The sequence below is a fragment of the Acanthochromis polyacanthus genome, chromosome 17, assembly GCF_021347895.1.
Source record: "Acanthochromis polyacanthus isolate Apoly-LR-REF ecotype Palm Island chromosome 17, KAUST_Apoly_ChrSc, whole genome shotgun sequence".
NCBI classification, from domain to species: Eukaryota; Metazoa; Chordata; class Actinopteri; family Pomacentridae; genus Acanthochromis; species Acanthochromis polyacanthus.
In genome coordinates, this window is record NC_067129.1 from 8,715,808 (window position 1) to 8,731,585 (window position 15,778).

Below are 15,778 nucleotides of genomic sequence, written 5' to 3' on the forward strand. Positions count from 1 at the left end.
ATTAATGGTTTGTATTAACTGTCAAATAGTTAAGCTCTACCTTTGGATTATATTATAAACACTTAATGAGAACCTAACTTTAACAGCAGTTATTGACTTATTCAGGGATATTGAAGTGCCCATTTCTGCAGACTCATTAAACTCTCCTATAACACAGGAACAGGCAATAATAATGGAATGCTTTCTGTCACATACACAAGGCAACTGCATGCATAAGGCAAAGAAGCATGAATTCTGATGTACTTTTGTGTCTCTTTTTTCCATGCAGTGCCATCACCTGTTGCTGGGCAGACTTCCGACTTCGTCAACAAGATCTTGGAGAACACGGGACGCGGCGATCCCACCGGTGGACTGGTCGGCCTGCGAGTCCCCACCTCCAAAATCTAGACAAACCTCGGTCCACTGAGAAGAGTGGACAAAATATTACCACCGTGCTGTCCCATTGTAACTATGCTCCCCTCTGCATGCCCCTCCAACCCAGAGTACATACACATTGTTAGTCACACAAACACACATACCACTCCCTGTGTGTATGTATGTGTGCTTGTTTTTGCCATGCACCTGCACGGCGTACACCCTAGCTTCCTGTCTCTGCACGCGGCGTGCAGGGACAGCGCGTCACTGTCTCCCAACTCATCGTGAACGTCTGTTGGGAAAAGCACCTCTTACAGCAAGTGATGGTTAGGTGTATAGCTAATAGCACGTCCTAAATCCACCGGTGATTATTAGATGTGTTTGACAAGAGCATTGTTTAGGGTTGGTTCTGTCGAGGTCTGCGTCCAGGGCCGAGACAGTCACATGAGCGTAACCACTGGAATACTTTGACACAGTTTGTTTGAGGTAGTAATGATAGATTGTTACGCATCAGACACATCAAAGGTTGAAAAGTTCCAGTTATCGTTTTCTAGAAGAGGGTCACCTCAAATGGCAACACAAAGCGAACTCCAAGTTGTTAAATTGACCCATTCAGTAAAGCACTTTGATGAAAATGGCTTCGGTAGCCAAGAAATCTGCAGGAAAAAAAAAAATAAGCCAGCGTTCTCCGAGGTGTTAAGGGGTGGCAGGAAATATTTTGTATTGAAGGCCTAAATATGTTCACGCCATCCCATGTTTGCCAATCAGCTCCGCTACTGCGAAGAGGGAGGAGTTAACATTTAGCACATTAATGCTCGCAACAAAAACGCAGTAGTAGATGAAATTTCAGATTAGAGTTTAACAGTTAAGCAACAGACTCCCAGCTGCTTTGAAGTTTGAGGTAGGCAGGAGAAAGCTAATCTTGACGATGTTACCTTAAACAGCAGGAGGTGGTTGACCACGTGGAGACGGAGCGCATGTAGCATGGTGCTTTTTTGCCTTGTGCTGGTTATAACTGGACTGGGTGAAACGGGCATTTTGCCAGTATGGGAACAGACAGACCACGAGGAAGATGACGATTGTGATAAAGACGACATAAACAGTGATCCATCTCCTCTAGGAAACTGTACATAAACGTGTATCCCAGCGAACGGCACCGGCTCCCCTTTTTGTACAGTAGCGATGACCAGGCAGTTTGGTATTGACAGTTTGGTGTGTTCATACTAGTGTTTGATCAGAGTTCTATTCATTGTGCCTTGTGTATGTATGTGTGTGTTTCTGTAGGTCTGAGTGTGTGTGTGAGAGAGACTGAACGAGAAGCAGCGATTGGTCAGAACTCCCAGAGGTCCAGGCTAGGAGAGGACTACTTTACACTGAGGGAGGTTGTTAGCGAATGCGAGGAGGGACACACTTGTGTTGTGTATTTCAGTCGTTTAAAGATATTCTGAATGTACATAAACAAATGGAAGCTCTTGTTGCGTGATGCCACAGAGTCTGTGTATATAGGAGGGCTCTGCAATAGATTACTTTTGGTTTTTGGTACTCTGTCTTTGGGGATTGGGGGAGGGTTAACAGATATTTTTTGTTTAGAGTTACAAAAAAATATTTGCACACTATATTTTGATTGTTTTTTGTACCAAAGACACATGCAACGAAATGGCGACCAGCCAGTTAAAGTAAGGTTTTGCACAGCTTACCTGACGCCGTATTGAATGTAAGAAATGTGGGAGGGTCAGGGAACTTCATAGAACTGTGAAATTAGCTTGGGTCCAATTCTGTACAGAAAAGGAACATTCATTTGTTTGTTTGTTTTTTTTTTTCTAAAAATTAACCCCATATGTGGGCTTCTCCAGTAGATTTGTTGCTTAAGAAGCACTTCATTCCTGAACTGACTCCTCCCTCCACATGCTAAACGTGTTAATGGCGCTAGCTAGGACAAAAACCAAGAGCGCTAGTAGATAAGCTATGTTACATTTTTGCTTGTTTGTCAAAGTGTCACCAACAGTAACCAAAATATTATGTTCCTGTGTCACTTTTAGATTTCTGTATGTAGATGAGGTCTAGTTCATCAACAGAATATTAACTGAATTGTGTTTTCAAGTACTGTATATAGAAGCATTAATGATATATCTATCGATGATGAAATGCCACTTTTCATGACAATTGATTCATTTTTAAGCATGACACATTTCTAAAGCCTATCCTTGCATCAAGAAAGTTAGAGGAAAAAAACACAAAAACCAAAAAAAGTTCTTGATATATTTTTGTGTTTTAGCTGCCTGCTAGTTTTCCTGTTGGTTTGGAGGTGTTCTTTGGTCAGAGAAGGAGATGCGGAGGAAAAGATGAAAGGTCTTAAAATGCAACTCTGATAGTTCTAGATCTATGAACGACGCCTTTGTGCTCCTTTACTGGCTGAGTGAAATGCAGAGAATCAGGACTGGATTTTGCTGAAACACAGTGCAGGGAAGCCTCGGTCTAGTTTGGATGATCTATAAGGAGAATGAGGACATGCTGTCTTTAGCGAGGACAGGGACGGGTCCAGGAGAGACAACAGTGTGAAAGTGTGAGGACAGATGAGAAACCAGCCGCAGTTTTGTCTTGGATGCTGTCGTGAGTCTGTCCCGGACTGATCTGGATTCAGCACTGTGCTCTGTCATTTCGATTTTCACATGTATTCTCACTTTCATCATGAAGCCGGTTGAATTTTGCATTTCCTGGGATTGCTGCCTTTGGGGCCCTATTGCCGATTTGAATCTGCCAGGCCTCACCATGCCTTTAGACATCCTTCCTGACTGGTCACAGCATCAAACCTTGTTCACCAAAATGCACATTTGTGGCGTTCAGCCGTTAAAGTAGCAGCGTGTGCAACTTCTAAAAACGCCCGCTGCGTTGACTCCCTGTTGCCTCCTCAGAGGAGATGCTACCATTCTCAGGAATTTTCAGAATTCAACCAGAATTCATTCTATTAGCAGGCAAATCCGATGAAAAATAGGAGTTAAATGAGGCTGAATTCAGGTTAGTTTGAAGTGAAGAAAGTCCTCCTTCACAGAATGATGTCTGATGATGGTCAAATCTTTCTGTACTGTGTGATTGAATAACAGCTAGTGCTACATATATATTTTTACTGTTTTCCGTTCCGTCTAAAAAGGGAGAAATGGTGCTTTTTCTGAATCTAGAATGATGAGTATCCTTATTTGACTTCTTAGACTAGTTGTAGCCTAATGACTTGCTCTCCCCTACCGTCCATAGCTATTTTCTTAGCAGTGATTCATTTTTGTAAATAAAGTATAAGTTAATATGTATCTTCTAAATGTTAGATATATGTATAGAGTACTCTATCTTATATGTTTAAAAAACAAAAGCACTTTGTCCAAAAAAGAAAAAACAAAACAAAAAGAAAAGCATTTTTTTCTTCCATTTGCTGCTAAACGGCCTGGTGTGAATGCTGCAAGTGTACTTGACGACTACTTGCTAGGATAGGTCTACTACCTGACTTGGCTAGGTCTATGAACTAGCAAGTAATAGGTGTCTGGCCTGACGAGGGTTAGATCTACACGTTTCTGGAGCCATGAAATGATATGAGGCGTTGCTTGTGAGAGCGTATCATTGCCTGGCTTTGGGAAGCCCAGTGTCTTGACAGGATAGGTCTATTTCCTGGTCAGGGACCGCATGATGGTGTGTTTGTGGTCCTAAAAAACAAAAGAAAAAAAAAGAGGGTTTTGATTCCAGGGCCCCTACGTTGATCCTGATGCTGACCCCCTTGGCGTCATGATTCATTTGCCTTCAGTAGAGGTTTCCTATGGAAAAACTGATTCTGCTTTGGCTTCCTCTTCAGGGTGATGTACAGTGTAGACACATTTCTTCAGAGAGCTATATTGTTATCATTTGTAAACTGATTTCTACTTGTGACTTAATGAGGAGGGGGTTTAGCCTGGGGCGGCCAGGAAGAGCTCGCTTGAAAGATGTTCCTGGCCGCCTTGGGGGAAGTTACTATATCACTGTACTGTATGGCAAGCCAATTACAAATGGAGACTCAATCCGGACACTTATTGCCTTCTTAAATAACTTCACATACACACAAACGAAAATAACAACAAGGCAGACGTGTCAACGGCTGAGGGGCACAACCGAGGTTTGTGACATCACTCTGCCGATCCGGTAAACAACAACAACAACAACAAAACCATTCAGCCTGATTGGCTCAAAACAACCTTGACTGAAGTAGCGGACGTGGTGAAATATGTCTGAAAAAGTGCTCATTGTGTCTTTCGCGACAACATTTGAAGCGTTTGTTTTTCAGCTATGATTTCATTCCCAGGTCTGGTAGGGGGTCAACAGTGGTTGAAGGGCCGCTGGTTGACGGCCAGCTGACGAACAGAAGCTTGCGTGTGTTTTGCTGTCGATCACGAGGCTGGTTCAAGAAAGAGTCCTCGCAGGTTTTTACATTTAACGTGATAGGCGCGAGCTGTGCAACTTTACATTCAAACCAGGAGACTCTGTGGCATTTTAACCGTCAAGGAAATGAGTGAAAAAAATCCACGCCAGTAAAACTATTCCTTCTCCTTTTTATTTCTGATGACATAAATCCTATACAGTCAACTATTAAGCTAATAGAGTGTGTAACTTTGTGCTACTCTTGTCCAATAAAAAGCTACGTGGATCCATAAAGCTCTTCTTCAGCAAATCAGGGTAATATCGTTCTTCTATCTGACATATGTGATGACATATAAAATCAAAGGAAAGTATATTTATGTATTCCAATTATTGTCGCCATTCTTTACTCTGTAAAAAAAACAATATTGTGTGTGTGCGTGCGTGTGTGTTATGGATTTTCAATGTCAATCACTATGGTGCAATGCTCTATACACAAAGTTAAAAAAAAAAAAAAAAAAGGCCAACAGACTTGTCACAAGAATTCACAAAATTTCTCTGTTTTCCCCCAACAATTGGTCTTCGAACTTACACAATCTGCAACATCTTCCTCTCACCAAGGATTGGACTCTTGATTTCCAGCCATGATCCAACTGGGGTTTGTCACGTGGTGCTGATCACTTTTCATTAACGATGCGAGATATTTAAAAAAAAAAAAGACATCCGTATTCAGATCCACTCACCAGTAACACTGTCCATCAGACCAGACTCCCCCATGCCCCTCTTTCTCCCCCCGATCACTCCCATCGACTTTCTATTAATGACATGATTTCACTGTTGGACCAATCAGAGGAAGATTCGTGGCGACTCTTGCTCTAAACGACAACCGAATGGTGATTTCTGTATTGTTGATCATTGTTGAAGCATACCATTATGACTTTTGTAAAAGCCAGGCTCTTGGATTTGTCAGCGTCGCGCCAAGTTGGAGAAGGTGCAGAATGTGCACCGGGACGCAAAATAGATCCACAGATATTTGGTTTGGACGTGGGCGGGGTTTAATGTTTGATCAGACTGAACAAACTTTATTGGACTTGGTTGGTTTGTATTTCATTTGTGTCTCCAGAGGGACTATATGGTGGTGCTTTGTTTTACAGTCGGTAATTTTGCACTAATTTCCAAGAAGCTTCCTTGTTTACTATTGTATGTAATTTACTACTAATATGAGAGACGGTGTTTCATTTATAATTAAGCAGGTCAGCTCAACATTTGATTACAGGCAGAAATAATAACTAGATAATTAATGATCATTACTTTTCTGTTAAAGTTTTATCACGCGACTCTGCATCATAGTTTTGAGTTCTCACTGCTGTCGTAGCCTCATTTTTAGCTTTTTAGTGCTTAACTCAGTAAACCTGCTGTATGATTCCTGCTCTAATGAACATAGTGGAGCATTTAGCTGCTAATAAAACGTCCACCAGGAGTCGATCAGACTATAAACGGAGCTAACAGGAGAGCCAACACTTAAGTTTATGAGTCAAAAGAAACACAAATGAATGCTTGCTAAAAATGTTTACCACTTTGTAAGTTTATAATATGTTTATATTGTGTTTACACTGGAGGAGCTTTTTTTTTTTTAAAGATATTCCTGTTTTCAAAACACCAAAAATACTTGCAGTAGCTGTTTCAAGGAAGCTTCAAGGAAATTATGGGTCTGTAAAATGAGCATTACCAAATATCCCCAGATAAGTGGGTTTGTACGACTAAAAACTTCCCTCTCCTCCTGTGGGCTGCGATGTCAGGTCTCAGAGTCTGGCTTCCTGTTCTTTCTTTTGTGGCATCTGAAATGTATCCTGTCTTGTTTGAACCCTCGTTGCTTGTGAAAACGCCTCATCACCGGAGGCTGAACGCTTACTACCCTCCACGTTTTTTCCCCGAGGCGAGAACGCTGCAGGAGTTATGTCTGTGCATGGCGATACCCCGCAAGCGCTGAGAGGATCAAGGGGAGCTCCTCGCAGAGTGGGAAACAATTGGGCCGATCATCAGAGAGGGTCCTCATCGTCAGAGTTGCTGCATGGCTTCTTGGGCTCTCTGTACTCTCAGTCGTATGATTTCATACTTGCTGCTATTGAATGAGCACAAAGAGACTTTAGATTTTGGTTTAGAGTGTCCATGACACAGTTACAGTATATTATTCCCACACAGCCCTGTTTTTTTTTTCCCACACCTTTTTTTCCTATGACAGTCAAAAGACCAACAGCATTACTCACCTTGCACTTGGTTTTTACACACACAAGGAGAAAAACCAATATTTTGAATATGATGCCTGCTGAACCAGGTGCCTTAATCAAATATAGGAGAACACAAATTTGCACCTTCTGTCAGTCTGGAGGGGGTTTCCCGACAGAAACAAGGGGCTGGGTTTCCCAAAACCTAAACTTGAAGTGCAGTAATGAAATGAAAACCTCAGTTGAACCCTAAATCAGTGCATTTTGTATAATAATCAACCTTTAACGGCAGATAAAAGCTGTTTGTCATGTCTGAAAATAACCTTCCTGTGGGATTTCCCTCTTAAAGTATTACTCCAAGAAGAGCAGAAATGACAGCTTGTGAACTAAATTGATGCTGTTTTGGGAAACCTGGTTCTGTTTTTAACGTTTTCTCTGCCCACTACGCCACGTTATTGTGTTTTCTGTATTGGCTGCTGCTGCTATCACCGCCGGTGTGTCCGTTTCAGAGATGAGCAAACTTCCACTGTGTCTAAGACAGAGGGAGACTTGGGCCTGCTTTTTACCTGTACTCGATTACAATGCATTCTTCTTCTTCTTCTTCTTCTTCTTCTGTGGTTTCGACATGGAGCACTGTGTTGCTGCCTCTTGAGACCTTTTCAAGACAGACAACAAAAAAAACACAGAAAACAGAACTTTCCATTTCTTAACTTTGCTATTATGAAGTGCCAGACCCTCCTTGAAGCCAGTGTTGGCACTGAGTCGCAGGTTGCGAATGAAGCGACAAACTGAGCATGGAGGTAAACTGTGGTGCTAATCTGTCAGTGGCTGGGTGCTAACATGGCTGTGTTTAATAGCTGTATTAGCCATTTTATTCCTTCTGTTGACGACTCCGGTCAGTCTCGTGTTTCTGACTGCTGCACTGCTGTATGCTGACATAGCGAGGTATAACTCTGCTGCTGCTGCTTTGCTGTTGAATGTAGACTAGTCTTCCTCAGCAGGATCATACAGACAGACGAGAGCGTCTGGCCGAGCTTTTTCCTGTCGTTTCGGCTTTGCTTGGAAGCTCACAGAGGGAGACTCTTGTTGCCAGGATCTGGAGCGATCTTGAATGTTGTTTCTTTTACATGGCCGCTGTCCTGCTTGTATGTTTAAACCATTTTTTAAATGAATATTATGGTTTGATATTTATGCTTTGACTCTGTCAAAATGTTGCACCTTTGGTAATTTTTTTTTTGCCCTAAATTATATTTTATTGCCATTTTTTTCTGATCCCAATGTTCATGCTTTTTCTTTGATATTTATTTGTTTAGTCCTGTATTGTAACTTGCAAGGAGACAATTTGTTGAAACTAGACTTTATAGCTTTTCCGCTGAAGCAGTCAGAGACTTCTATGAGATTCACAGACAAGAATCAAACTCTCAGTGAAACCAGGATGACTTTATCTGACAGAATTCCCCTTTTGGCACAATATGCATCAATTTGACAAAAGCTCATTTAAATAATAACACTTATTTTGTTGTATTTTTGCATAAAATGTTACCTGTAGCTGTAATATTATCTCATCATGTAACAAAATTAGGATTTTTGTCATCACATTCTGGCAGTGCAGATGGTTCTAAATGTGTTACAATTAGCGTTAAGTGAATTATCATATTTACAACTTATGAAATAAACAAACAATTACAATAAATCTATTTAAAACGGATTCACAAATGATTAAATAGATGACTTAATTCAAATGGATAAATATCTAAAGAGGCAAAACTTGAAAACTGATGGCATAAATCCTACTAAAGCTAAATATTTTCATGTGATCAAAGCAATTTTAAAAAGACAACTTTCTGTTTTGTTTTGGCAGTGTAATCTTTTTGTAAGAGCCTTAAATCACTTCTTATGTTATTGTGATTTATCAAGACAGAAGCCGGGAAAATGTGTTAATTGATGTCATTCTCGGCTTCAGCCAGTTAGCTTAGCTTTGCATAAAGACTGGAAACAGTGTGAAACAGCTAGCCTGTCTTAAAGTGAAAACTTAGCCAGCGCTTATAAAAATCACTGATCAAGATGTGATATTTTGCTTGACAAATCTTTTTAAAAAAAAAAAGTCATACAGGAATAATGTTGCAGACTACTTCCTGGCACGGCTTGTTGACTTCCTGGAATTCTGGAAGTTTATTGGTCATTTTCTTCACCATGTAGGAAGACATTTACAACCTGAAAACGCTTGATTGGACAGAACTGATGCGAAGACTTTCTCTTGATTCGTCCACAAACAAAACTCGCAGTTGGAAATATGTGTGATACTAAAAGAGCCAGGATAGTGTCAGGACTGGTTTCATTGTGAGTTTGAGTTGTTTCTGTCTGCCATTGGAGGCTTTGACGGTCAGAAGGGGCTTGTTGAGTAATCTAACCTCACTTGAACTCTTTAGTTCAGGATTCTGGACTCGAGGTTCAGCTGATCCCTGGAGCTCAGGTCGGGAGTCGACCCGTCCGTCGTCTCTTGACTTCGGTGGGGAAATTTGGTCGGTTTTCTGAGAAAACTTCACCGCTGCGCCAGAGATGTTTGACCCCTTCTGGGTGCTTTTTTTAAGTTTTTCTTTTCTTTTTTTTTTTTTTGTTCAGAAGGGCTTTGGTTTGCAGTTGTCTCGTCAGGGAGCTCCTGAGATTAACCAGGGGTCACTAAAGGCTGGTGGGCAGAGACCCCTCACCCTCCCCTGCCATGAGCGAGAGGGGAGAGGTTTGTTTCCTCTTCTGCAGACTGATCTTATCAAAGTAAACAACAACAACAACCCACCCTGGATAATAAAAAACAAAACCCCTCTTTCTCTTTCTACACATGTCCAACTCATCATCCAACACTGCAGTGATCTACATCTCCTTCCAGACTTGCCAAAATGCATGGAGACATTTAACAGCGAGAAAATTTTTATCTTACGGCATCTGTTCTGTTTCTTTACTCTCTTTTTTAAAAAATTATTATTATTAATAACAACAGACAGTAAGATGATTTTATAGGAAATCCATACAAGTCCAAACATGTAGAGGATGTGGGGGGTGTCGGTCATCCTGAGCTCCACAGCTACATGCCATTGTTATGATGCTTCTGGTCTTGTATGGTAACTTATTTGACTAGATCAACAGCATGGGATCTTTCTGTAGTTAGTCCTGTGTGTGTTCCTCTCCCCGGTCTCAGTAGGAGGGCTGTACTTCATTGCTAAGTGCTCTATAATAGATCTCTTGGTGATTCTAATTTCATAAAGAAGCAAAACCTGCAGAAAGTGTATCCTGCTGAAACTAACTTGATCCTCTCTTTAGCAATGACGTCTATATTTGTAGTTCACATATATGCCTGTTCAAATACAATATCTTGACAGTTGTTATATTTATGTTGTGTAATAAATGTCGTGCTGGGTTTCTACTTTTGTTTCGACTAACTTTTTCTTTTTTTTTTTTGTTTTACATTGTATTTTTTTTCTTTCTCGTGGAGGCACAGTGGGTGGCTTTATGCACAGGCATAGAAATGTAAAAGACTTTTGTTTGTTTGTTTGTTTTCAATTTGTACTGTAATAGCCCTTAATGTTTCAGAGCTTCTGACAGCTTTTGTCTCTGGCTGCTCGACATCCTGCGGACACCTGCCCTGAATCTCTGTCGTGTTATTGTGCCTCTTTCTCTTTATTATTTCTTTCTTCTTTATTTTATTTTTTTTTCAAAAAACAAATCATTCTTTCTCTGTTGTATCAGCCAGGAGTTGGTACCACAGCTCTGCTTGTAACCACGTTAGTCTGATTATGTTTATTGATTTTAATATCAAAATAATAAAACCATTAGCACCCCGTTCCTGACTTGTTTGTGTTTGACTAATTGAATTGAATAGGTACTGATATTCATGGGATTTTATTGAATTTTTATTATGTAAATAAACACAAAACTATTTCACAAATTTATTTTTACTGCACATTCAACATGCAATACTGTTGAAAAGTTTGGGTAAGGTAATTCCATGAAAACTCACACTTTACTAAAATAACTGCACAAGGTTTTCTAATCATCAATGAACCTTTCAGCACCATTAGCTAACACAATGTAGCATTAGAACACAGGAGTGATGGTTGCTGCAAATGTTCCTCTGTACCCCTATGGAGATATTCCACTAAAAATCTGCTGTTTCCATCTACAAAAGTCATTTACTGCATGAACAATGTGTAGATTGGATTTCTCATTCCTTTTATGTTATCTTCATAGAAAAATACTGCTTTTCTTTAAAAATAAATAAGGACATTTCTAAGTAAACTTTTGAACGGTAGTGTATGTCTATTGTAGTTGAACACAGGGAGAAGAATAGGTCTGCTAATGAAAATAAGCTTAGAATTTTTTCCATTTGGACCTTGTGGTGTAACACTTTCTATACAAAACATAACTGCTGTGCTTTATAGCTATTTCTCATTTCAGCTTGGACTTTGCCACACACTGCAGTTAAAATAACCTGTGTGCATGCTCATGGAAACCACAATAACACTGCAGAAATGAAAACACAACAAAATACTCGTCATTGATGATGATGCACAAGGAGAAAAAATACAAATGGTTGAAAATAACTGTAGCTCTGGTTTTCCTTCAACCAGCTCTTGACCTTTCTTGTGACAGATTTTACATCTGCAAGTGATTTGATTTTGATGGATAATATGATCCAGAGTCGCTAGAGCCTGATGGAGAAAGCCCATCACCCGAATTAAGATCTATGATGTGTTTTTTACAGAGCCTCTGTGGATAAACAGACTTGAAAACTAATTTGAGAAAACAAATGTGAACAATGCTTTCAAAGCTAAGGAGATTATATCTTTTCAGGATGTGACAGTGAAGCCACCGGACAGCCTTTTTGTCCCTGACTTTCAGGATTGTCTGATTGGATCAGGATGCTCTGATGGTCTGATTGCTGATGCTTGAGGCCTTTCTGATGTGAAAACATATCAGTGACCAAACTAACTGAGCTGCCAGTGTTGCATGTAGCACCTGATTAATGTTATAAAATAAATGGAAAACAGATCTGTGCTTGATGATCTTGAATCTTCACATGATGATCAAATCTGTATTGTGGATCTAAACAATTGAATTTCTTGTATTGTTTGGTCCGTGTATTTTTCTGGCAATTGGATTTTCCATTCTGTAACGGGTATTGAAAAACAAGTGGTTATTTGATTTTCGTTTTTTTAGTGAGGATGACTCCTGCTCCTGTCATCTCTAAGCCCCTCACACATCTTTACCTGCACATGAGGAAAATCCCTCCTGTAGAACACAGGTATGTTTGTCGTTATCATAAAAAGGTGTTGACTGGTGACCTGTCAGACACCCATTACAGAGTCAGCCAAAATAATGTTTACACACATCAGGAAAAGAAAAACTTACATAAATATTTCAATACCAAATTTATTCAGACATCACGAGATTAATAAAAGTTATATTTGGCCTCTACAATTACAAGAGCTGCTCAAAGTGGAGTCCACTGGCTTCCAGACATTTCTGCTGTGCTGTAGACGTCACCTGTTGATGCTCCATTCATGAGGGTGATGCCATCTGTTGGGAAACTGCTGTTGAGGTCTGTGTTTTTAGGTTTAACCCCACAGTTTCTGAATGAACTGATAGTTTTTCTTTTCCTGATCAGTGTGGACGTTATAATTGATGGTAACATTTACTGATCATGTAATCTGCATGACAATATAACAGTCTAACGTTATGACCACCTGACTAATACTGTGTTGGTCCCTTTATGCTGCCAAAACTCCTCTGGCCCAGCGGTTCATCCGGACCTCTGGGGATGTCCTGTGGGTTGCAGGGTGTGTCCTATCTAGACCAGGCATGATCCTGGATCATGCCACAGATGCTCAATCAGATGTGGATGTGGGGAGTGTGGAACCCAGGTGAACAGCTCTGTCGTGTTCCTCGGACCACTCCTGCGCAGTTTTGGTTTGTCCTGCTGAGGGTGGCAGCTGGCATCAAGGACTGCTGTTGAAAAGGAGACGGGGGTTGTTTGTCCTGCAGTGTTTAGGTGGTGGTACATGTCAAACATCCACATGAACGTCAGGGTTTACAGCAGAATGTTGCATTAGAACAAGATGATGGATGCTGTTCTCTTCAGCTGTCAGTGGTCAGAATGTTGTGGCTGATGGGTGGATCTGTCTGCCTTTACTTTGACATCCAGAGTCATACAAAAGTATAGTATGTGTGCAGTGCAGAAGAGATTTACTTTGTTATATGTAGTTTTAGTGGTCCCATCAGAGAAAATCACATCCATATACAGATTTTTATTAATTCCAGGGCTGGTTCAGTAAAAGTTATAATAACTACATCAGATCATTCTTTGTCGCAGCTGGAATTTTGCAGACTGAGAGATTGTTGAGAAGGTTTGCAGTTCTTGTTTTAGCAAAATATGTTATGAGAGAAGATCTGTATTGTCATTGTACATTAAATTATCTGCAAACCAGCAAAGTCTGAGGTATCTAAAAATAAGTAAAGAAAAATGCTTCTAAAGCCAATAATAAACTGAATATTTTGAGGGAATATTCTAAAATGGAAAGAAAAGCTCCATTCTCACTCCTCTCAGGATAAAATGTCATTAAAATTGACTTTAAATTGAACTTCAACATGAGATAAAACATTTACTTTCATTACTGATGTTGTCCAGTTTTAATAAAGTTCATGCTACTTTTATAAAATGATGAAAGTGAATAAATTGTATCTCTGTGATCTGTGTTTGAGTTCTGTCTTTTCTCCTGTCATCCAGATGTTCAGAGGGAGCTGATGCCACATCTGGTCCAGTCGATGGATGGTGTTGAAGTTCTCTGACTGAACATGGTCCTCTGACTGGATTTAAGATTCAGATGCTCAGGAACAAACTGCACCAATGAGCCAACAGGGAAGCTTTAGGTTTATTAAATGTTGATATGAAGGTATCACTGTTTTTCTCTGTGAATGTAATGCGTTCCAACTGAAACTTGAACTAGAACTTAGAAGTAAATCCTTCCATCTGAAAGGATTTAGTTACATTAATAACCTCATAACATTCTAATTTTTATTCCAGTCTTGGTTGGAAGCAGAATCTCTGTATTGATTGAGGTAAAAACTGAACTTCACAGCATGTTGGAGCAAAACAAGCAGATGAAAAGTGTGATGGTGTTGGATTGTCAGAGCGTAATATTGCAGCTCAAAGCAGCTTTTCTATCTCAGTTCATTCTGACATTCAGCTCTGAATCAACAGCAGATCCAGTTGACGGTGATCCATGCTGTGGAAGTCTCACATCTCCTCTTTAATTACAATTTTATTCACCAACACTTTATTGAATAAAAGTCCCATCTAGTTTTTATGAGGAATGTGATGTTTTAATTTCTTGTGAATAACTGCAGTCTAATGGAACAGCTGGAGTTGTAACATCTGTCCTCATATTGATCATGAAGTATTGATCAGAATACTTTTGGTTAGCATCCATCCCTGAAGTTTTACATTAAAATCTTTATTGTTGTTGGAAACTTTGGTAAGAAGCAGAAACTTTAGCATTGCCATGGATACATGAGTGTTAAATTCTCTCCATGTTTCATTATGGCATGCAGTCCAGCAGATGAGTTTGTTTTTACTGACAGCTAGCATTTAGTCTGAGATATTATTCCTACAGCTGCTGCAGGTAAAGTTCCAGAATGTGGAGGAATTTAGTCTCACAATCACAGACAATAAATATGATCTGAAAGTCGGGTTATTGTTGTTTATCAGCACAGTACAAAAAGATTCATGTTAGAAATATTCCAGTTAAGATTCTAGAATATCATGATTTATGTAAATTTACCTCAATAATCTGAATGTTCAGGTTAAGATTGTGCAGTGACATTTATTTTGTGTTTAGCTGATTAAAGTTTATGACTCTGCACTACAATATTATTTCTTATTTAAATTGACATCATTTTTATAATATTTAGGGTCAGAGCCTACAGGATTGAGATTAAGAAATCAAATATTCTATAAAATGTAAATACACTGAACTAATGTGGATCTATTTAAGTGAGACTCTACAATATTATTTGACACAAATCTATCTAAATCAAAATTTTAATCATTTTTACTCCAAACATTTACTGGACTGATTTAAATATTAAAATCACTCCTTTCTGATCCTCTGCTGTACGTTCAAACCTGAGGCCTTAATATATCAGAATTAATCCAAACGAGGAGGGCAGAGCCTGGGCTGTCTCCTCCAGATGAACTGTCAATTATTCCAGACCGGACTGTCAATCAAGTAGCCCCGTCCCCTGGCTTCGCAAAACTTTAACGCTTTATAAAAAAAAATATTGATTTACTTTTAAGATCGGCCACGCGATCTCTCATTATGGCCATGAAAACTAACGAATTTTTTTTATATACAATCTATGCACCGTACTCTGTTTGGCTCCACACTTGCTGATGACCACTTCCGGTCCCAGAAAATGAAAAAACGGACCTTTTTCGTTTCTGTCTCTTACTGATGATATTTTCTTGTTATTCTAAATCTAAAATGAAAATCAAAGCATTTTAAAAATCTTATATCCCTTTTGATCATGTAAAGGAAAAACGCCTTGTATTTCAATTTTATTTTCTGTATTTTAATACCAAAATCAAATAACCACTCGTTTTTTTATTTTTCAATACCCGTTTCAGAACGCGGACCGTACACGGACCATTAAAACTTGTTTTTAAAAAATATTTGGTATTTCACAGCTTTAAAAAAAATCACTTTCTGACACCTGCACCTTTTTTGTTGTTGTTTTTTACAAACACGTTTGAGAAGTGTCGAGCAGAGCGCGTCGTC

The 15,778-nt window shown here is 39.5% G+C and overlaps 2 protein-coding genes across 3 annotated transcripts in view; one reads left to right on the forward strand and one right to left on the reverse strand.

The window, feature by feature from the left end:
• The window catches only part of crebrf (creb3 regulatory factor), a 35,773-nt gene extending 24,988 nt beyond the window's left edge, over positions 1-10,785 (forward strand). For both annotated transcript variants that reach the window (XM_022206008.2, XM_022206009.2), the window contains one exon: positions 269-10,785. In XM_022206008.2, coding sequence (XP_022061700.2) covers positions 269-387 — 119 coding nt within the window. In that variant the 3' untranslated portion in view covers positions 388-10,785. The remainder of the gene's footprint in view (positions 1-268) is intronic.
• LOC110959222 (protein-tyrosine sulfotransferase 1-like) overlaps positions 1-15,778 on the reverse strand; it is a 149,811-nt gene that overhangs the window by 77,390 nt on the left and 56,643 nt on the right. The gene's annotated exons all lie outside the window — the stretch shown is intronic.